The sequence below is a fragment of the Pyrgilauda ruficollis genome, unplaced genomic scaffold, assembly GCF_017590135.1.
Source record: "Pyrgilauda ruficollis isolate IOZ18807 unplaced genomic scaffold, ASM1759013v1 scaffold20, whole genome shotgun sequence".
Taxonomy (NCBI): Eukaryota; Metazoa; Chordata; class Aves; order Passeriformes; family Passeridae; genus Pyrgilauda; species Pyrgilauda ruficollis.
In genome coordinates, this window is record NW_024519207.1 from 6,338,668 (window position 1) to 6,357,819 (window position 19,152).

General features: G+C 37.8%; 1 protein-coding gene across 3 annotated transcripts in view; it reads right to left on the reverse strand.

The window, feature by feature from the left end:
- The window catches only part of NAA16 (N-alpha-acetyltransferase 16, NatA auxiliary subunit), a 64,070-nt gene that overhangs the window by 42,130 nt on the left and 2,788 nt on the right, over positions 1-19,152 (reverse strand). For 2 of the 3 annotated variants that reach the window (XR_005955094.1, XM_041467095.1), the window contains exons 2-5: positions 9,497-9,581; positions 7,158-7,262; positions 6,420-6,577; positions 5,224-5,358 (exon numbers count right to left, since the gene is read on the reverse strand). Coding sequence is in view for 2 of the 3 variants with exons in the window: in XM_041467095.1 (XP_041323029.1) it covers positions 5,224-5,358; positions 6,420-6,577; positions 7,158-7,262; positions 9,497-9,581 (483 nt within the window). In the remaining variant the exon portion in view is untranslated. Of the gene's footprint in view, positions 1-5,223; positions 5,376-6,419; positions 6,578-7,157; positions 7,263-9,496; positions 9,582-19,152 lie in introns of those variants that run through there. The other variant, XM_041467096.1, reaches the window with a different exon arrangement.

Consider the following 19,152-nt stretch of genomic DNA (forward strand, 5'->3'; position numbering starts at 1 on the left):
TAAAATACTGTAAAGATGTGTGTATCTGACAATGAACTATGAAAATAATACCATTCAAGTACATTTTTTAGCAGCTAATACAGTATAGCAAATGATCACTGATGGAACAAGACTATACCATACACAAACTAGTCCACAGGTAACATGAAATTCTATACACTTCTCAAAGTAGCTCTCTCATCTACAGCTCCACTTCCATTTCCACCTTCGCTCAATTTTTGGTCTATATCACTCACTAGAAATCACTAATAAAAACATTGTTACCAGGAAAGCATTTTTTACTTCACAGAATGGACTCATGGAACAGGGGTTGAGCACTAAGCATGTCTTCCTGTTTATCCTTACTGCAATATCACGGAACCAAACTACAGAGCACCAATTCAGTTCTTTCTCCTTCACCTCCTCCTAAAAATATCCTTTCCTCCAATACAATACACCTATCTAAATTCCACAAGTAGCACAGCTTTTTTGGCACATCATGAATCGTTTTTAGGCCTTTGAAACACAGATTACCCAAAAACCCATAAAAAAATATATACACAATAAACAAACAGATATCAGTTGACCTCCTTGTGGCTGTTCTGGCTCAACAGGATTACAAAACAAACAAACAAATAACAAAAAAAATCACAAAAAAAAAAACAAACAAAAAAAAAATAACCAAAAAAAATCAAAGTAGCTCTCTCATCTACAGCTCCACTTCCACCTTCGCTCAATTTTTAGTCTATATCACTCACTAGAAATCACTAATAAAAACATTGTTACCAGGAAAGCATTTTTTACTTCACAGAATGGACTCATGGAACAGGGGTTGAGCACTAAGCATGTCTTCCTGTTTATCCTTACTGCAATATCACGGAACCAAACTACAGAGCACCAATTCAGTTCTTTCTCCTTCACCTCCTCCTAAAAATATCCTTTCCTCCAATACAATACACCTATCTAAATTCCACAAGTAGCACAGCTTTTTTGGCACATCATGAATCGTTTTTAGGCCTTTGAAACACAGATTACCCAAAAACCCATAAAAAAATATATACACAATAAACAAACAGATATCAGTTGACCTCCTTGTGGCTGTTCTGGCTCAACAGGATAACAAAACAAACAAACAAAAAAAAACCACAAAAAACCCAAACAAACAAACAAAAAAAAACCCAAAAAAAAATCACCAAAAAACCCCTAGAAAACAAAAAAAAAACAAACATCCTGAAAAAACCCCAAAACAAAACAAAAAAAAACCCCAAAACCACCAAAAAAACCCACAACAACCAAAAAAACCCCAAACACCCAACAAAACAATTAAATTATTCTTACACATAGAGTAAATCTACCAGAAAGATATCGCACTTACTATCACTCCATTTAAAAAGTTATTTTTAAAAGTAATTGTAAGGAAAGTCCGTTTTCAAAGATACTTTGACATCTCATCAATTTAACGAAGACTTAAATCTGTAATTCATCAGAAGGCAAGCTGTTAACAACCCCAGTAGTTAATCTGAATAATCAGATTGTTTATAAAGAATAAGATACTCTATAAAGACAATGTCCACACCATTGTCATTGCTGCTCAATACATCTTTACTCCTCCCCCCCCCCAGAAAAGTTGTGATTCTTCCACAGGAGATGTCCAACTTTCCCCTGAACTCAATTCTGCTGCTCCAGAATAATTTTTTTCCTCTCCTCCTGGACCAAAGAAGGAACAGCTTTTCAACCACAGGTCCCCTAACAACTGTCACTGAAAGAATGTGACAAGATGCAGCCAAAACATACCTAAGAGCAGACCCCCAAAACTCCAGAGGTTTTCTGTCCATATCTGTATTTGTGGGCCTGATGCAAAAATTAGGAATAAAATAAAAAAAAATTAAGAATAAAAAGTTGTTCTGGAAAAGAAGAAAGAAAAAATGGGACATACAACAGTAAAACAAATTGCATAGTTGTTTTACACCTTGGTTCCCAAAATTTTAATTCTGAACTGACTCTTACATAATTTTGACTTAAGCTGGGACAGCACAAGCTGTTACATTTCCTGCAGTGATGTCTACCTTTAACCTCATAACCTGTTTTTGACTGAAATATTGTGTGCATCTGGCCAATTTACAGCTTTCAGATGACAGGCAACATTGATCTTAACACACTAAGAGAAAATACACGATTTCCAGCGATAACTTAGCCACTAGAATAAAACTGTCAAGGATAAAAAGCAATTTATCACTTTAATTTGTTGATCAGCTTCCTGACACTATTCCTTCATTTTCCCTGCTAAGCAAGCTTCTTAGCTATTACTCGTCCCAAACCCAGCATACGGTTTTTACTAACATCACCTAGGGTTTTTTTTCTGTCTACAGTAAACAAAGGGACTCTGCCCTTGAGACAGCTTTCTCTGTAGTCATCTATCTTGCCATATTGTTCTTTTTTTGACAATAGGCTCATCAGTAAGTCTTGTTCTCTCAGTAATGAGTAATTTATGGATAAAAATCCCTGCTTGTCTGAACTAAGAGTGTACTTTACTTTTCACCCATAAGCTTGCCCTGAGGGATAGTTTTACAGTGAACTGAGTCAGACTAACTGCAGCCTGGATCAACAAAGGCAGCTCACTTCCCTCTATTATTCCCCTTCCTCTCTCCCCTCTCACCTCACAGTTATTCAGTTCAGCCAATCAATCCTTCCCAAGAGTAATTATCTTTCTGGCACTTAGTCTTCCTGAACCAACCCTCCACAAGTCAGCCAGTGCTGCACAAGGAAGTGGTGTGAGCACAGACGAAAAACTCAGATTGCTGGTTTTGGCAACAACTTGTAGCTAGATCAGCTGCATTTTTTGGTAATACTGCATCTTCAGAGATATTCATCTACAATCACTAAAATGACAGTTCCTTGATTTCTTTCTTAGTTTTACTGCTTAGTCTTGGCTGTTTGCATTCATATTTGAAAGGACAGAGTTGCCTGAGAAATTCAAGTAAATAAATATCATCATCCTACATTACCATTATTTCTCAATTATTATGACAACAGTGTTTTATGCAACGTGTTACATTTCTTTGTCTATTCATTAACGTGAATGGTAGACAGTATCAGGCCTAATACAGATTACCATAAAACTCCTCAAAAAGATCCATTTGTTAAAGAGTGCTGCTCACGAGTCATTTGGATACCCATCTTTTAACCCTCCTTTTAAACTAACACTCTTCTATTGCAGTCACATGCAATAGTCTGTAAAGTCCATCACAGAAGTTCACCTATCAAGCCGAGTGCACACAAATTACAGGCCAAGCAGGGAGATTTGGAAAGGAAAGTAAGCAAGATGTGTATCTCCTCAAAGATCCGTGCAATGTCCTGAACTTAATTATTTTAACTGCAGGACTGAAAAATCCAGACACCGCAAAAGCAGTATGGTTTGGGAATACTGTGGAAGAGCCAACGTACGGCAAAACTGAGCTGTGAGTTCGCCTGGGCTCTCCTGACTGTTCTGGACCCAACACATTGATTCTCTCTTTCAGTGTTTGGGGTTCCACCCGGGCCTGCATTCATCAGGGAGCTGGCACAACGAAACACAAGACTATTTTCAAGAGAAACGGAACTGATGTGTTCATATGTATTTTTAGTGTTTTGGAGAAGAAAAGAAAATATACCACTTAACTGTCTCTAACAATCTCAGGAAAAGAGGACAGGTTTGATGGGACTAATTTCCTACAAAACTATGTTGTCCAACATTCATAGCATATTCCTGTCCTTCAATGCTTAAGCAGCTTTTCCACCACTTACCTCTGACTGACACAATGCTAATCAACAGTTAAACCAGCTCATTGTACAAGTACAAGCCATCTTCCTATTTACACAAATTTCCCAAATAGCTCCAGCTTTATCAGAAAATGGCATCAGTGTTTGCGCTCATCTTAGGATCGTCTTTGTTTTAGGGTGAGATTTGAGATGGTGGTAACTTGCACAGCAGACTCAACCAATACAATGCACTCATCTACAGTACTTAAATCTGGCTTAGTCACTAGACTGCACAGTGTATCACGACAGCCCTCAAACAACCATATTTGCACACAACCTTTTAGAAAAGACAACAGCACTAACAGCATCACTTCCAAGGGGCCAATACGACTACTAAGCTCTCTTAGTCCTTGAAGAGCCTCAGTTTCTTATGCAACATTTTCTGAGTTTCCATCTACTATATATTCTTTCTTTCTAAGTCAGTCATTTTGACACCAAACTCACACTGGGCACTGCTGACTCATTTGAGAATGACAACTTTTTGGTTGCCAAAAACTCACAGAAGATGACCCAATTTTGATTGAAACTTATTCTTTTCAGTTTTTACTCAATGCTGAAGTCACAGCTCTTTTGAAATATCAAGCAGATATACCCAGCTTGCAACATCCTTTTTTTGACCATGATATGTGAACAAGACAAACACTGGTCTCTCCTAGCCATTTATTTCCTTTCTTACACTTAATCTCATATATAGCAACTCAGAAAGGATGTGAGATTTTTGTTTTAAAAACACAGTTTAGACATCAGGTAATATCTTAGTATTTTTACACAGTACTTCCCAGATGCCTCCCCAGCTGAATGGATCTATAAACATGTTTCTTTTTCTTTCCACATTGCAGAATAATCAATGCATCCACTCTGTTCTGCTAATTTAGACTTTGTAGCTCTGCATTATCACTAACAGAACAAGGGAATAGCCTCTCTCAAAAAAAGGTTACACTCAGTGATTTTAGGATTGTATACCATTTGATTTACTCTGGTCTCATCAACACCACATCTGACCAAAGAATCTCCATCTACGCATTCTTGTTACTCTGAAACCAAGCATTGATTTTAAGTGTACTAGATAGAGATACAAACCATTGACAATATTTATTTCATTATTTGTAGAGATGCAATGGCATGAGAAATGGCAGACTGGGTGGCAGGAGAAACGGCAAATGACCACATCCAAAATACTAGAAGTATTTTCTGTAGTTTCATCTACTGTAAAGGGGCAGGATCATCACAGGTTTTCTCTAGCTACAAGTCTCACAAACATTAAGTTACTTCACGTGAGACTACTCTTATAAATTCAACTCTAACAGTTTATTTCTCAAAGCAGAAATCTCCACAAATAACAAATTTATTCCCAATTCATAAATTATTTCTATTTCCAAAGAACTAATTCCTCAGATTCTATCCCTTATAAAAAAAGTGTTCTCTTGCCAGACCAGAAAATCTTACCTGCTGGGTTTTCCTAAACTCTTCAAGTAATTTTAAGGCCATATCATAATCTTTTAGTAAGTGGTATGCAATGGCATATCCAATCCAGGAAGCGCGTTGTGTGGGGCGCAATTGAAGCAGCTGGTATCTTGTCTCCTTCAGTAAAAGAAAAGCTATTTTAAAAGAAGAATTTTTAACCAGTACACACGTATCATGATTTAACACCAAGACAGCTAGTATTTTAAAAGAACTTTTGAAAGCCCTAGGCAACCTTTGAAATTCTAATAGCATGGCAAAAAGCTACACATTTCTGTTTCATAAATTTGGAGGTTACATTCTAAATACACAAGTCATGGAACAAAGCATAAAATCAATTTGTGGAGACACAGAAGGTGTAATTTCAAGAGCACCTCCTAAGGGCCCAAATTATTTCCAAAGATAGAGCTTTGAAATCTCAAAAAGCCCTTTCCACCAGAAAGCAGGAGCTCACTGCCACTGAAAGAGTGGCATTCATTCTCATAGACACAAAGTCCCCACAAACTACTGCAACACTTCTCAGAACTTCTTCCCGAGTCAAATCATATCCTCGGATCAGCGATTCTATTTTCCCTTTGCATTAGCAAATTCAAGGGAATTAACATCCTTAGTAAGGAGACCAACTAATGCAAAGCCCACAGTCCAGTCCTCTACTTCATATGAAACAGACAAATCAGTTCAGCCATTTTGAAACTACTCATTAACTTTGGATAAATTTTAAGGTTTTCTTTATAATAATCATCACTGGGATTCCAGAATCAGTCATCATGGGACAAGTTACTCACATACTAACAAGAAATGTGATAGTGTATTTCTTACCAAAAACACCTTCAGCATTTGCACCCAAAACACAGTTTGTAGGGTTCACAATTGCTTGGTAAATACTTGCTAATTTAAGTACTGTACCTTTTTCTTACTGTTTTAGTAAATAATTAGTTAAGAACTATTTTTACAAAGTGACTAGTGAATCCAACTGCACAGAGAAATATTTCTAGTTCTGCTCTCAACCTTATATAGAGCTTTACTGCAATATCTTTTCCTGGTTTCCTAAACAATAGTTTAAAATATTTTTGAAACAGATAAAGAGTAGCAATAGAAATACTACCAATAAAAGGCTTCACAGAGGAATAGAACGAGCGAAAGTGAGCAGCAATGAGTGGGAATTCAAAGATAATACTTACTCTATATCCTTCTAAATCCCTCATCTGAATCTGCAATAGAGAGAGATCTCTCAAGATCTGTAGGTTATCTTTATCTAGTTTGAGTGCATTCCGGTAACACTTGATGGCTTCATCATATTTCTTATCAGAACGCTGCAGAAGACCATAGACATGCCAACCTAATACAGGTTAAGGAAGATACATTTACAATTTTCACAAAGTATCTGCAGTGCGCTTGTGTTACAGGCCAAACAACTTGACATCTTCCTTGAAGATCAGTAATACCCTTACAAGTGAAGAAGGATTACTGCAGCCAGACTTTACTAACACACTGTAAAATATTAAATGCTTCCAAACTTGTTTTTAAATGACATGTTACTGCTTAAGTCACAATCAGAACCCCCTGAGCACTGTTACACAAACTACATTATCCAAACTCCACAAGACTGTAAGAGTTAGTCACAGATTTATTTAAAGCATGCTACCACAATTACAGTAGGAATTCTTACTCATAGAAGTGTTTCATTCTAACAATGGAATTCATGTACGATTTCAACTTTTCCTTGCTTGCTTATCTGTAACCTCAATTAGACTCCAGCTTTTACAGTAAGGAAAAAATACAGAACTCCACTTGATTCACTGACAAGGGGAAACTTAGCATTTTGTGCATCAGGAGTCTTTGTGACAATCTCAGCATCTTAGATTTCCATCAACAGTGTGGCATAGCAAAACAATCAGGTTTTGTACTACAAAGGATACAGACATGACTCTTCACATCGTTACGAAGTCCTTTACGAACAAATTCATATGCTTCCTCCTTCTTCCCTAAGCAGTTCAAGGTCAGTCCTTTCATCGCAAGTGTCTCTGTAAGAAGTATCAGATACTTATGTTTCTGACTTCCCATATGCCAGCTTCACAGTGCAGATACCCTTTGAAGTTGTTACACACTCAAGTCCCCCATTAAAAAATAAATTTAGATCACAATAGCAGCCTAGCACAGCTGAAGACTATTACATGGATCATTTCCTCTCTTAAAACTGGTCTTAAAAAGATCACTTGTAGAGCATAATGCAGATGTGACAAAAACAGACAACACAAACTTTTATTAATTAAAAAATACACTTAGCTGACTTTGAGGGAGTTAACAATAAGCTAAAGCAAATTTAGAGAGCTCCTCAATGTGTATTAAAGTTCTCGATGCAAAGACTAATGGGATAAAAGGCTGTGTCCACCACAAGAAACAAATCTGTCACAGACCGTTCCTCTGTTACAGACTCCTTACAAAGCATTAGTTAAGGGAAGCGTATTTACTGCTACCATATTAGGAGTGTAAGAGACCTCAATGCAGTAACATTTTAATCAACATTCTGAGAGGCACAGGATTTCAAACAGTATGTTGGTATGACTACTGCTCTCCCTCTTCCCCCACTCTTCAAGGCACGCAGTAGACAAGTAATTTGCATGTAATGCCTGAAAGCTGTTCCAGATTCATCTTTCAGTGTTTTTGTTAAATAAGAGGCCACTTGTTTTCGTCCCTGCCAGAAGATCAGTCACCTTTTTCATCATAATGCTCTGGTTTTCTTCCAACTACAACCTCTTCCCCAGTATTAATAGCAACAGACTATCTCAAGGTCAGCTGTAACAGCAGTTTGAAGTTTCATTGATAGACCCATTTAACACTTTTTCTGTACAGTACACCTATAAGTGAACGATGACCCAAAATTAGTAAGGGCTTTTTTTGGTTGTTTTTTAGCTGTCCTACATCCACACTGTAAGAACAGAGAAAGCCAGAATGATACCTTTCAAATAATATTAAGACATTTTAAAAAGAGTATCTGCACTGTGGGGAAGGGAGCAAGCTAATCCTGCCTTCCCACACCAGGGAGATAACTGCCCAGCCACATCAATCCATCTGTTTTGACACCTTCTCACTAAACTTGTGAAACTCCTTTTCTCTGAGGCTAAGGGTGACAAGTGCAGCTTTCCATCAGATCATTTTACTGGCTTAGTTCTGCCTCAGCTGTCCATTCCAGGCTTTACTCCCAAGCTTCAAAGCCATTAGTGGCTCAAAGCCACGTAGTATGTGGATTGCCAAGGCAGCTAGCTGTCCTGGAAAAGTTTAAGAGGCAGCAAGAGCAGAAAATACACATCTGTATACTGAGATGTTACAAAACCAGAAGTGCTAGTAGAGACAAATGCATTAGGTCAGAGCTGAAAAACCACTCTAGCTTTGAAGCAACAAAAAAACTACTTTTATCTCTAGGGAAGTAATGAAGACAACAAACAAACAGCAGACATGGATGGAAGCATGAAAAGGATTAGTCAAATATTTTGATAAGATTTGACAACATCAAGTAGGAAAATAATTTTACTGACACAGTACATGCACACTCAGTGTTAGGTTGCTTCAACACTAAAAAAAAAAAACCCAAAAAAATCCACTGTATCAGAAGGAAAGAGTCTGAATAATGTATCAGAAACCTGTAATACAGTAAGACTAGAGTATCCTATTGAGAATGTAAATAGAATTTAACAGATGTAAATAGAAGCAATATTCTGCTTCCCTGTTTCTACAATATTTATCAGAGTAGGATCACCAGATTCTGTCTTCAGCTTCAAGTATTTTAACACCAACAGTATTACACTTAACTCTGCTCCCTTCAAGCAACAACTTGGTATGCAGTACAGAAAATTTAAGCCTATGAACGTAACAAAAAACCCTCCAGATTTTTAATTTATTGGCAGAACACGTTCATATAATATTCAAAAAAAGGCTGGGCTTGCTTTAAATAGGAATGTAAGGAAAACCCACACTAGCATTCTGACCCAGAAACCTAGAAAGACAAGTTGGAAGCTTGACTGAAGTGCTGCTTCCACCATGTATTTCAACATTCCTGTGCACAGGAGTGTTTCACTGAGGCAGAGTGGAAACCTGATCTGAATGCACAAAGACTGAAAATCCAGAGTAATTATTCAGTCATAACAACAGAATCACATTCCACAACAGGCTCTTTTCTTTCTCAATAGTATGATATAGACTAATAAAACATTTAAGCTCTTGACAGAAGACAAAAAAATAATCTTGAGTCTGCAGTTACCTCCATGCTCAGCAAATTTTGGGTTAGAAAGGATCATCTTGCAGAACTTGAGTCCATTTTTGTACTGTTTTTGTTCGTAACATTTCTGTAAAAGATGTGAAATATAATCATTGAAATGCATTTAAAACCACAGTACCTTAACTACTATTACAAATGTAGTCACTCGTCCAGCAAGGCATGGTTATAAGATCACTAACAAACTCTAGGCAAATATCCCTATTCATATTAAATTGCTTCTTCTCAGCATTCAGAACATGCAACAAACACCCTACCTCATCGTCTACTTTTTAATCAAAAAAGTAATGCCTTTCCAACAAAAATAGGAAAGGGAAGTAGCAATATCTACTTCAACTTGGAAATTCTTAATAGAATATAAAATAAAAATCAGAGTCAGGAATCTTGACTCAACAGAATTTTTGAGGAGAATTAAACTCAACAGTATTGACATTCCTTTCAAAATCCCATTTCCCTGGCCTAGTGACTCCCCAACAAGACATCTCAAGACAGAAAACTTTCCTAGTTGCCAATACAGGCTTTTAGAAAAAAGAGAGAAACTATGAAGTAGGATACTCTTATAATAAACCTCAGAAATTGATACAGAGGTATCAGGGTGGCAGAATTTACCTGGGTATTAAAACAATAAAACATTCAATTTCTACCTGTAATAGTACAGCTAAGGGCTACTTATAGATATACTTAGAATACAATTTACCTAATTACTAGGTAAACTGGCAAACTCTATGGTTCAACTGCGGGAACACATGGAAGAAACAAAATGTGAATGTGGGTCCCTTTTCTCCTTTAGGAAGATACTACCTAAATCACTAAAGTTTTAGCAATTTAAATCAACTACTGATCACTACAGTGGATCACTAAGACCAATCTGTTTAAATCAGTTAAAGGCATGCTTGTGTCAGTAAGTATGAAAGCAATTTCAGGTCACTTAAGCTTTTTAACTGTAGAAAAACCACCAAACCAGGCGTAACTTGGCACCATTTTTGGTTAATAAGGAGTGTTGTCCTGCTGTAATTTAGATAGCTATTCTCAGGAGAAGACATGTAATTTCAGTTATGTGCTTGAGTGCTTTAGCAGTCTCTCATAGATCATCCCCACTCCATCAGTCTTCCAAGACAAATGCAAAACCTGTGTTAAATTAATATGGCAACAGCAACTCCTTTGCAATCAGAACAGATTATCCCATTACTTAAAAAATGTAATACAGAAGGTAAAAGCAATACAGAAACATACATATGCTCACTTTGGGGTAATTGGCTAAGGTAGCAAAATAAGGGTCCTCCCCAGTCTGTGAGGAAGGGCTTAACTGCAGACAGTTTTTTGGTTCTTGTTGCCTGCAACTCGAGACACTTGCAGCTAACCATGACTAAGTGCAGATTAAATCATAAAATAATTTAGGTCAGCAAGAACCCTTGGAAGTCACCAAAATCAACTCTCAAAACAAAAGAGAGCTAACCTTGATATTAGATCAGGGTGATCTGCCTGACTGCTTCTCTAGCCATCCTGCCAGAAGTCAAACAGTTATACTATGGGAATTCACATTTAAACAACAGCAACAGAAAAGCTCTGAGTGTTTGGCTTTTTTTTGTTTGTTTGTTTGGTTGGTTGGTTTTGTGGTTTTTTTTTTTTTGTTTGTTTTTGTTTTTTTTTTAACTGAGAACTAGTGTCAACGTATTTTACCAGAAATAACCTAGGTTGTGACAAAACTTGGAGTCCCCTCTAGGGGAAGGTGAAATTGTCCTATTCATCCTACCTTCTTTATTAACTTACGATGCTTTGTATAATTTTTAAGGAATCCTAGGAAAATACCAACATTGTGCTATGTACGCTTTCTAAACTTATTCGAGTATGCCTAAAAATTAGCAATAGTGAACATGCATTCACTGTTCTACAACTCTTGCAATGTTGAGTGAAACCCCAAATATACAGCAGTGCTTAACCAGAAGCTATCTGAGACAAGTGTGCACTTAAAATAGATTAACTACTGGATAAAATCAGATCCATTATCCTTGTTCTGACATTTTTATTCTATAGAGTTCAGTCTCAGGCCTAGAATAAGAACTGAATTGAAGATAATCAGAGACAAACGTGATTTTTGAAGGACAGACAAGATCACATTTTCTAAAGCCCAAGAGATGAATGGGAGAGAGAAATTAGTGCCCTCCACACTGAGAGGAAATGTAAGTTCAATATTCAGTTTTTTGGCTTGCTGACAAGACAACCAGCATCCTTCATTTAGGTTGAGAGAAGACCTCAGAAGCCCAAGTCCAATCTTTAGTCCAGTACACCCAAGTCCACCACTAAACCATGTCCCCAGGTGCCACATTTACACACCTTTTAAATATCTCTAGGGTTGGTGATCTACACCACTCCCTTGGCAGCCTCTTCCAATGCTGGACAACCCTTTCAAGTGAAGAAGTTTTTCCTCATATCAAATTTAAACCTCCCCTGGTGCAACTTGAGGTCATTTCCTCTTACCCTGAAGCTTTTAGGAGAAAATACCAACCCCCATGTCACTACAGCCTCCTTTCAGGTAGTTGTAGCACAGATGGACACTTAATAATTGGGAAGCCTGATGCCTCCATACATGTTCTTAAGTTTTTTAACTTATCAGGACAAATGTAGCTGAAATGCATTTGTTAGAATCTGTCCCACTGCATTGTCCTTGGTTCACTAAAAGCTCAAGTTAATTTGCTGAGTTGCTTTTTTTTTTTAAACTGTCTTATCAGTAGTGCTTAATGTGATGCCCCCATCACCCCTTTATGGCCATCATTTCCTCCTAAAGCTAAAATCAAATTGTGAATGTTTACACACTTGAAACCTCAAGAGGAAATTGTGGCAAGACCAAAATATTATTCAGAACTTCTGCTACAAAATGTTCCTAGAAAGATCCTACCTCACCTGGCAAAAATCTCATTTATTCCCTTTTTCAACACTAACTCAACAATATAATCTGCTTGTAGACTGCCATACCAATCTAGATACCATTTTGTGTACTTTCAGGTAAGTATCAAGTGCCTCTACACAGATGTCAAATTGGCATTGCATCTAAGAAGTAACTGTAACGGTAAAAAATCCTACTAACAAGGATACAACAATAAAAAACAAGAAAATATTTGATTCCTGTATTAGAATCCTTTGCTGCATCTACTTAGCAAAATGCCATTCATACATTCTAATTTTTTGTATGATGTCATTTTTTTAAAGACCTAAAATCCCTTCCACAACTAAATATAAAGAGAATCAAGGATTTGAATCTCCAGCATTACCTGTAAAACAGAAGGACTTCACATATCACTATCAATCACGTGTCATTTATATCTTACTTATATTTAACTCTTTACAACATCAGGTTAGTGCAGGGATGATTTAACAAACTGTATCTCCCTAGACATAGCATCTGCTGCTTTGAAGAAGGTTCTGCATTGAAAGAACAGTTACTTTTTTCACATACATAGTTTAAAACACAGTTAGGCAATTTTATGGCTGAAGAACATCCCATTGTCTCAGACATTAACACTCACTTCCAAGAAGTCATTTTAACAAAAAATAATCTCAACTGGTGACTTGAAGAGAGACTGCAGCTGCAGCAACCAATTCCCTTCCTCACTCCATGGCCCCAGTGCCTCTGAAGGTATTCAAGTGATGCATTATTTCACAAAGCATTTTTATGCGAAGACTAGATAAAGAGTGGCATGACATTCAAAGACTCAGGACAGCTATTGCATCAAACCAAGTAGTGTTAAACATAGCAAACTGACTTCCCGATCAGCTTAAATGTTTTAATAATTTAAAGTTGTTTAAGATGGTCTGTGACTGTAACAAAGCCGCACTGAAGTTCAATCCCAATTGTACACTGACCCGTCTAATGGTGAGCTTGTGTAAAGGGGGCTTGTAAGAAAGGTGGGGACAACATTTTAGCAGGGCCTTTGTGATAAGCTAAGGGCTGATGTTTCTAGGCTAAAAGGCCAATTAGGCTAATAGGCTAAAAGATCAATTCAGACTAGACATGAAGAAGACTTTTTATTATTATAGTGGTGAAATTGGAATAGATTGCCCACAAAGGTGACAGATGACCCCTTCCCGGAAATATTCAAGGGGATCTCATTTCTGAGCCATCAGATCTGGTCAAAGACGTCACTCCTAATGGCAGGGGGAGTGGACAACATGGCCTTTAAAGGTTCCTTCCAATCCAAGCTGCTCTGTAATTCTATGCGAAATTTCTTTAATAACAACACTGCAATTTAAAAACTAATTCTGCTGTCTCTTGATAAGAACTTATCAAACACAAAATCCAAACCTTGACCAGCATTTTAACATTATTCTCCGATTCTACTTGTACAGCCCACACTCTGTTGAGACATGTCTGCACATCAATAGGCTGCCTTGCCAGAAACATCATGGAGCATCAGAACCACCAAAAAGAAAAATAAGCACTTCAAACCAATTAAAGAATTTTAACATAGCTGCATAAATACAGCTTCAAGTTTTATTAGAAGAACAAATGAGAGAAACATTAGGCTGGAAAAGACCTCTATAATTGCCAAGTCCAGCTGTAATGTTCTCATTGAACCACGTTCCCAAGTGCCATATTTACATGCCTTTGTAAATACACCCAGGTTGGTGACTCAACCACTTCCCTGGGAAGCCTGTTCCAGTGCTTAACCACCCTTTCAGCGTGGAAATTTTTCCCCATATCCAATCTAAACCTCCCCTGATGCAACTTGAGGCCATTTCTTCTTGTCCTGTCACTTGTTACCTGGAGAAAATACTGACTCCCACCTCAACTACCACCTCCTTTCAGGCAGTTGTAGCAAGTGATAAGGTCTCCCTTGAGCCTCCTTTTCTCCAGGCTAAACATCCACAACTCCCTTGGCTACTCCTCAATAAGACTTCTTCAAAACATCATTTGTTTTAGTCTTCCCTGCTACTGTACTTCCATATAATCCTGGCTGCAGACCTCTCAGCACTCAACAGTTTCAACTTTCTTCTTGCCAGGTAGTGTCTTGGCTCCTGTTGCCAAGATTTTGGTGTTGAACTCAGGGAAGATTTTGGCAACACCTTGGATTCATTTTAAAAAAATTACTCTTCTCAATACTCTGTAACACTGATGAAAGTGCTGCTTAAAGAAGGAGACCAAGGACTAAATGTGGAACTTCACAGTCTAGGGAAAAAAGGCAAGGCTTCCATCAAGCCTTATGGAAAGAGTGTTGGAAATCAGTTATACTGGAAATCTCTCCCAGTCACGACGGTGGTCAAGTTCAGTACTAAAAAACCCTCAGAGTTATCAATGACACAGATTCTGATCAGCACCTTTTCCTAGGAGCTATCTCACAAGCACTTTTGGGCTGATCAAATTACTCATACACGTTTCTGACCAAAACCAGGCACAATCAATACAGGAACATCAGCACACTGTCAGTATTCTTAATTGGCATTTAACACTCGGACCTTCTAAAAAACCTTGTTTTACTGCACATCTATAAAAAAATGCCATCAGCATAAAACAGGCAATCTACTTCCTACAGCAGCTGACAAAATTAGTTGTCTAAGTACCTTAGATTTAGCAACACTCAGTAGTTACTGCTTCTAAGCTAATAAATAATTATTAAATTATTCACCAGTTTGATAGCAAGGTCTGTCCATCTTGTTTGAAGGCGTTCAGCATCTGTGTTGGAAATGCTCCTCTTATTACAAACTATGCGGATATTTCCAATGCTGATACACAAAAAGAAAGTATCATGATACCACTGAAGTTCAGAGACAGACTAGAAACCTCTCCATGAGGTTTTCCAAACAGCATCCCTCACTCCACACTGACTTCAGTTCACCAGTGTTTTAGAGAATGAAAAAAAAGTATCAGCTGGGAGGGGCTTCGGGTCATGGAGGCCAAGAAAGCCTTGTCTCAAGCATCTTAAACTTCTAGTCCCAGGGCAACCATTCCAGAGTATCAATGTTTTTCTACCCATTCTCCATACCCTACCAGGATTTCATATATGCATGGCCACCCCATGTCTGCTATTACTCCACTGATAAGAGCAGTTAACCTCATCATCTGAAATAAAAAGAGGAACACAATCTAGATACATCCTTGCTTGCTTTGATTGTTAAAATGGACAGGCTACATCATTCTTCCCCAGACCTGGGGACTTAGCAATGCAGAACAGTGCTGAGTCAGAACACAGAAAACGGTGTACAACAGAACAAGCAGCCAGCACTACATGGTGGTAACATTTTGATCAATGTATTAATGTCACAGTAATATCTAAGCTTTCACTACCATGATACTCTGTATACAACAAAAGGATTTTTGCTCCTCAACCAAATTTTCATAATTATTCAAGTTCAAATCATCAGAAGACGCAAAACTTGGTACATAATGCAGCTTGTAGTAATAGCTGTAATCACTTGCTGTTTATATTCTTCATTATTGGCAGAATAAATTCATATTCTATTTATTACGAGAAAGAACATGTATGATAAGACAACAGCCCTATAAACTACACCCCTTTTAAAAGGGGAAGCTATTATCAATAAACTTGCCTTAAATTAAGACCTAGTGCAATTTCGTGCTGTGCACACACACTCAAGACAATTTGAATTCCTAAAATGTCCTTTGCTTCAAAAGGGCAGAAATAAGAAAACAGAGTAGAAAGAGCTCTTGCTGACAAGTACTTTGCATTTTTAACTTTTACATTGCCTGACTTAATACAGTTCTCTGCTGTTTATGAACATGTGCGTGCCCCTGCAAAGCAAAAACCGTAACAGCAACACCAGCAATGAGACAAGTCGTAGCCCAGACAGGCATTTTCCAGTAATTTTCAATCTGCACTTTGTGCAGAAGTACTGAAGGGACCAATCTTCCCCATCTCCTGGGACGAATTACAATTTGCTTAGCAAGAACTCACACTAAGCAGGTGGCTCCACAACCTAGTGGAACTGCATCTGAGAGCAGTTAAGAAAATGAAACCATGAACACCACCACCGTTTTGTGGATCTGATACAAAACACAGTAAAATAAACATCAGGCTTTAAAACTTACGATTTTATTTTGGCATCTTCAAGCAAATTCAAGACAATTACCAACACAAGGCTTCAACAACAATTTAATCTCGACATTCCATACTTAACAACACAGTGATTCAGCCAAAAATTGCATGAATCACAGCAGATCAGAGCTGAGATCAGACACACCTGGTACAGGCCACTAGAGGTAAGATACAAGGGCTGGATGCAGAGCGAGAGGCTTTTGAGCAAGACAAGCTCTACTGCAGTTCTCACCAGAATGTTCTCAGCCTCCAGTTATTTGTGCCTCACCAACACTCCAAGCCAAAGGGTTTATCTTCACTCACAAGAAGAGTGGTGGGTCCCCACCACACACCCTTCAAAGTTCCAAACCTTTTTATATGGCTAATAATCATCATAATCATCAATAATAATCATCATCATGCAGCAAAGGGTTCCACAGTAAAACTACCTTTTTGTTAACAACTTCTTGTTTGGAGCCTGCTATTTTGCAGCCACCATTTCTACCAAAATCAAAATGAATCACAATAGCTTGAAGATAGAACAGAAGATTGAGAAGTTAAGTAGGTACTTGCCTTTCTCCCTCTAGAAGGTAATTTCATACTTCTCCTTCCAAGGAGGTTTGGGGGAAGAACCAAGGGAAAGAGCAAAGGACACTGCACTGCAAACATAGACTTGCAGTGTACTTGGGCAGTAGCATAACAGCCTGCTTCTTTCCCCAGGAGTCACCAATTTTCAGTGTATAGGGGAAACTGTTTTAACAAAACTTCAAATACCTCTAAAAATCTCAAATCTTGGGGCAATCCATCTCACAGCCCATACAAGGTCTGTAATAAATTAGGATTTCCAAGTCTTACATTCATCTACAACCAATTTTACTTGTTATGACACAACTTGCTCCAAAAACATAGAAGCTTTCAGGTGGCCTTCACTTTTTGTGCCACAAATAGTTCAGAACTGAACTCTTCTTGCTATTCAGTGTTTGTTCTGTTCCATATAAACAGCCAAATAAGAAAAAATTCCAGCATAAAACATGGAGAGACTTAACTCTGAAAAATTAATATTTTTAAAAGAAAAGCATAAATACAAGTCCAGAATCAAGAAACAACCCACAGCATTCCACAGAAGCCTGCTTTCTGAGCCTTGCATGATGACCTTCACAAACTCCTGTTGAAAAACTAAACCAAGAATATCTATTTGGAATTAAGTCTTCTCCGAATGAGACTCTCAAGTCACTGAGAGACGTGTGTGTGATTTTCTCTTATGAAATTCTTACCAACTGTTACCACTAGCCTGGCATCTATTTTCCACATTTCTGTCATTTCAGTAGTTTGCAGCTGGCCAGGCAACCTCACCACCTCATCTGAAAGGCCGTACGCAGGGAACTGCTTACACTCTTCCTAGGCTGCCTGTCCTCAGCAGCACAAGCAACAATCACAAGAATCAGTCTTAAGTTACACTTAAGTTACTGGTGTAACTTAAGTGACTGCTCCAAACTCCTGTCTTTTAAAGGAAGGGATCTTCAATGTTAGAGACTTCAAACTTCCACTGCTCCAGTGGTGGATTAATAATGGCTACCTCAGCTATGGTATCTATCTCATCTGGGAGACCCTAATTAGGATAACATAACTTCCCAATTGTCAAGTTTAATAGCTCAGTAACTCCCCCACATCATTCCAAAGAGACTGACTAGTTGCATGCATATAAACCATTATTGTTTCATTAAATAAAAATTTTAAAAAGCTTTCAGAATTCTATGGATAAGAATTAATTAAATCCTACTAACACCTGTATATTTATATTTCATCAAAGAATAAATATGTTAAGGTTATTGAAGAAGTTAGAGAACAAAAAGGACATTGCAGAGAAGTTAAACAAGTCATCAGAGAGGGCACTTTAAGTAATTTCTAACATTTCCTTACCCTGAAAAATTGAAAATGCATGCCTGAATGAACTGAGCAACAACAACCCACTGCTGCAAGGCTATATACTTCAACTAAAAAGTCTGGAAGTCAGCTGCAATTAAAGCAGCAAACCTTATTTTAGGCAACAAGAATATGAGGAATCTTCACTAAAAACCAAAGGATTAGTCAGTTACAGGCACGATACTATCCACACTTCTACTAAAGTCGAAACAAACATCAGACCACACCTTACACCTCATGAGCCTGGGCTCACACCAATACATATTAGAAGACAGCATTTCTTGAAAACAAAAACAACTTGGCAAGTGAGCCATGAAAGCAAGACAAGAACCCCAAGGCTTTACTCTAAAGCCTACTGGACTACTTACAAAAGACTACTGCCATGCCCTGTCCAGGCAGAGCTGATTTGATTCCATAAAGCCAATGTTTAAGATTAACTCTAAGACAGTTTATAGTATGGATTCTTGGGTAAAGGAAAAAAAATATCCAAGCTGCTTAAACTGAAACATTCTCTGAAGGTAAGTTTACAGCTCAATTTTAAATATACAAAATAGAAGATCAGGCTAAGTTTACTAGAAGTAAACACCCAAACACATGATACCAAACTTCAGCCTTAACAAGAAGCCTAAGTTACCATGAGTAGGCTTATTTTAGACAGCATCTGCCCCATTCACTTAAAAAGTCAGCTAA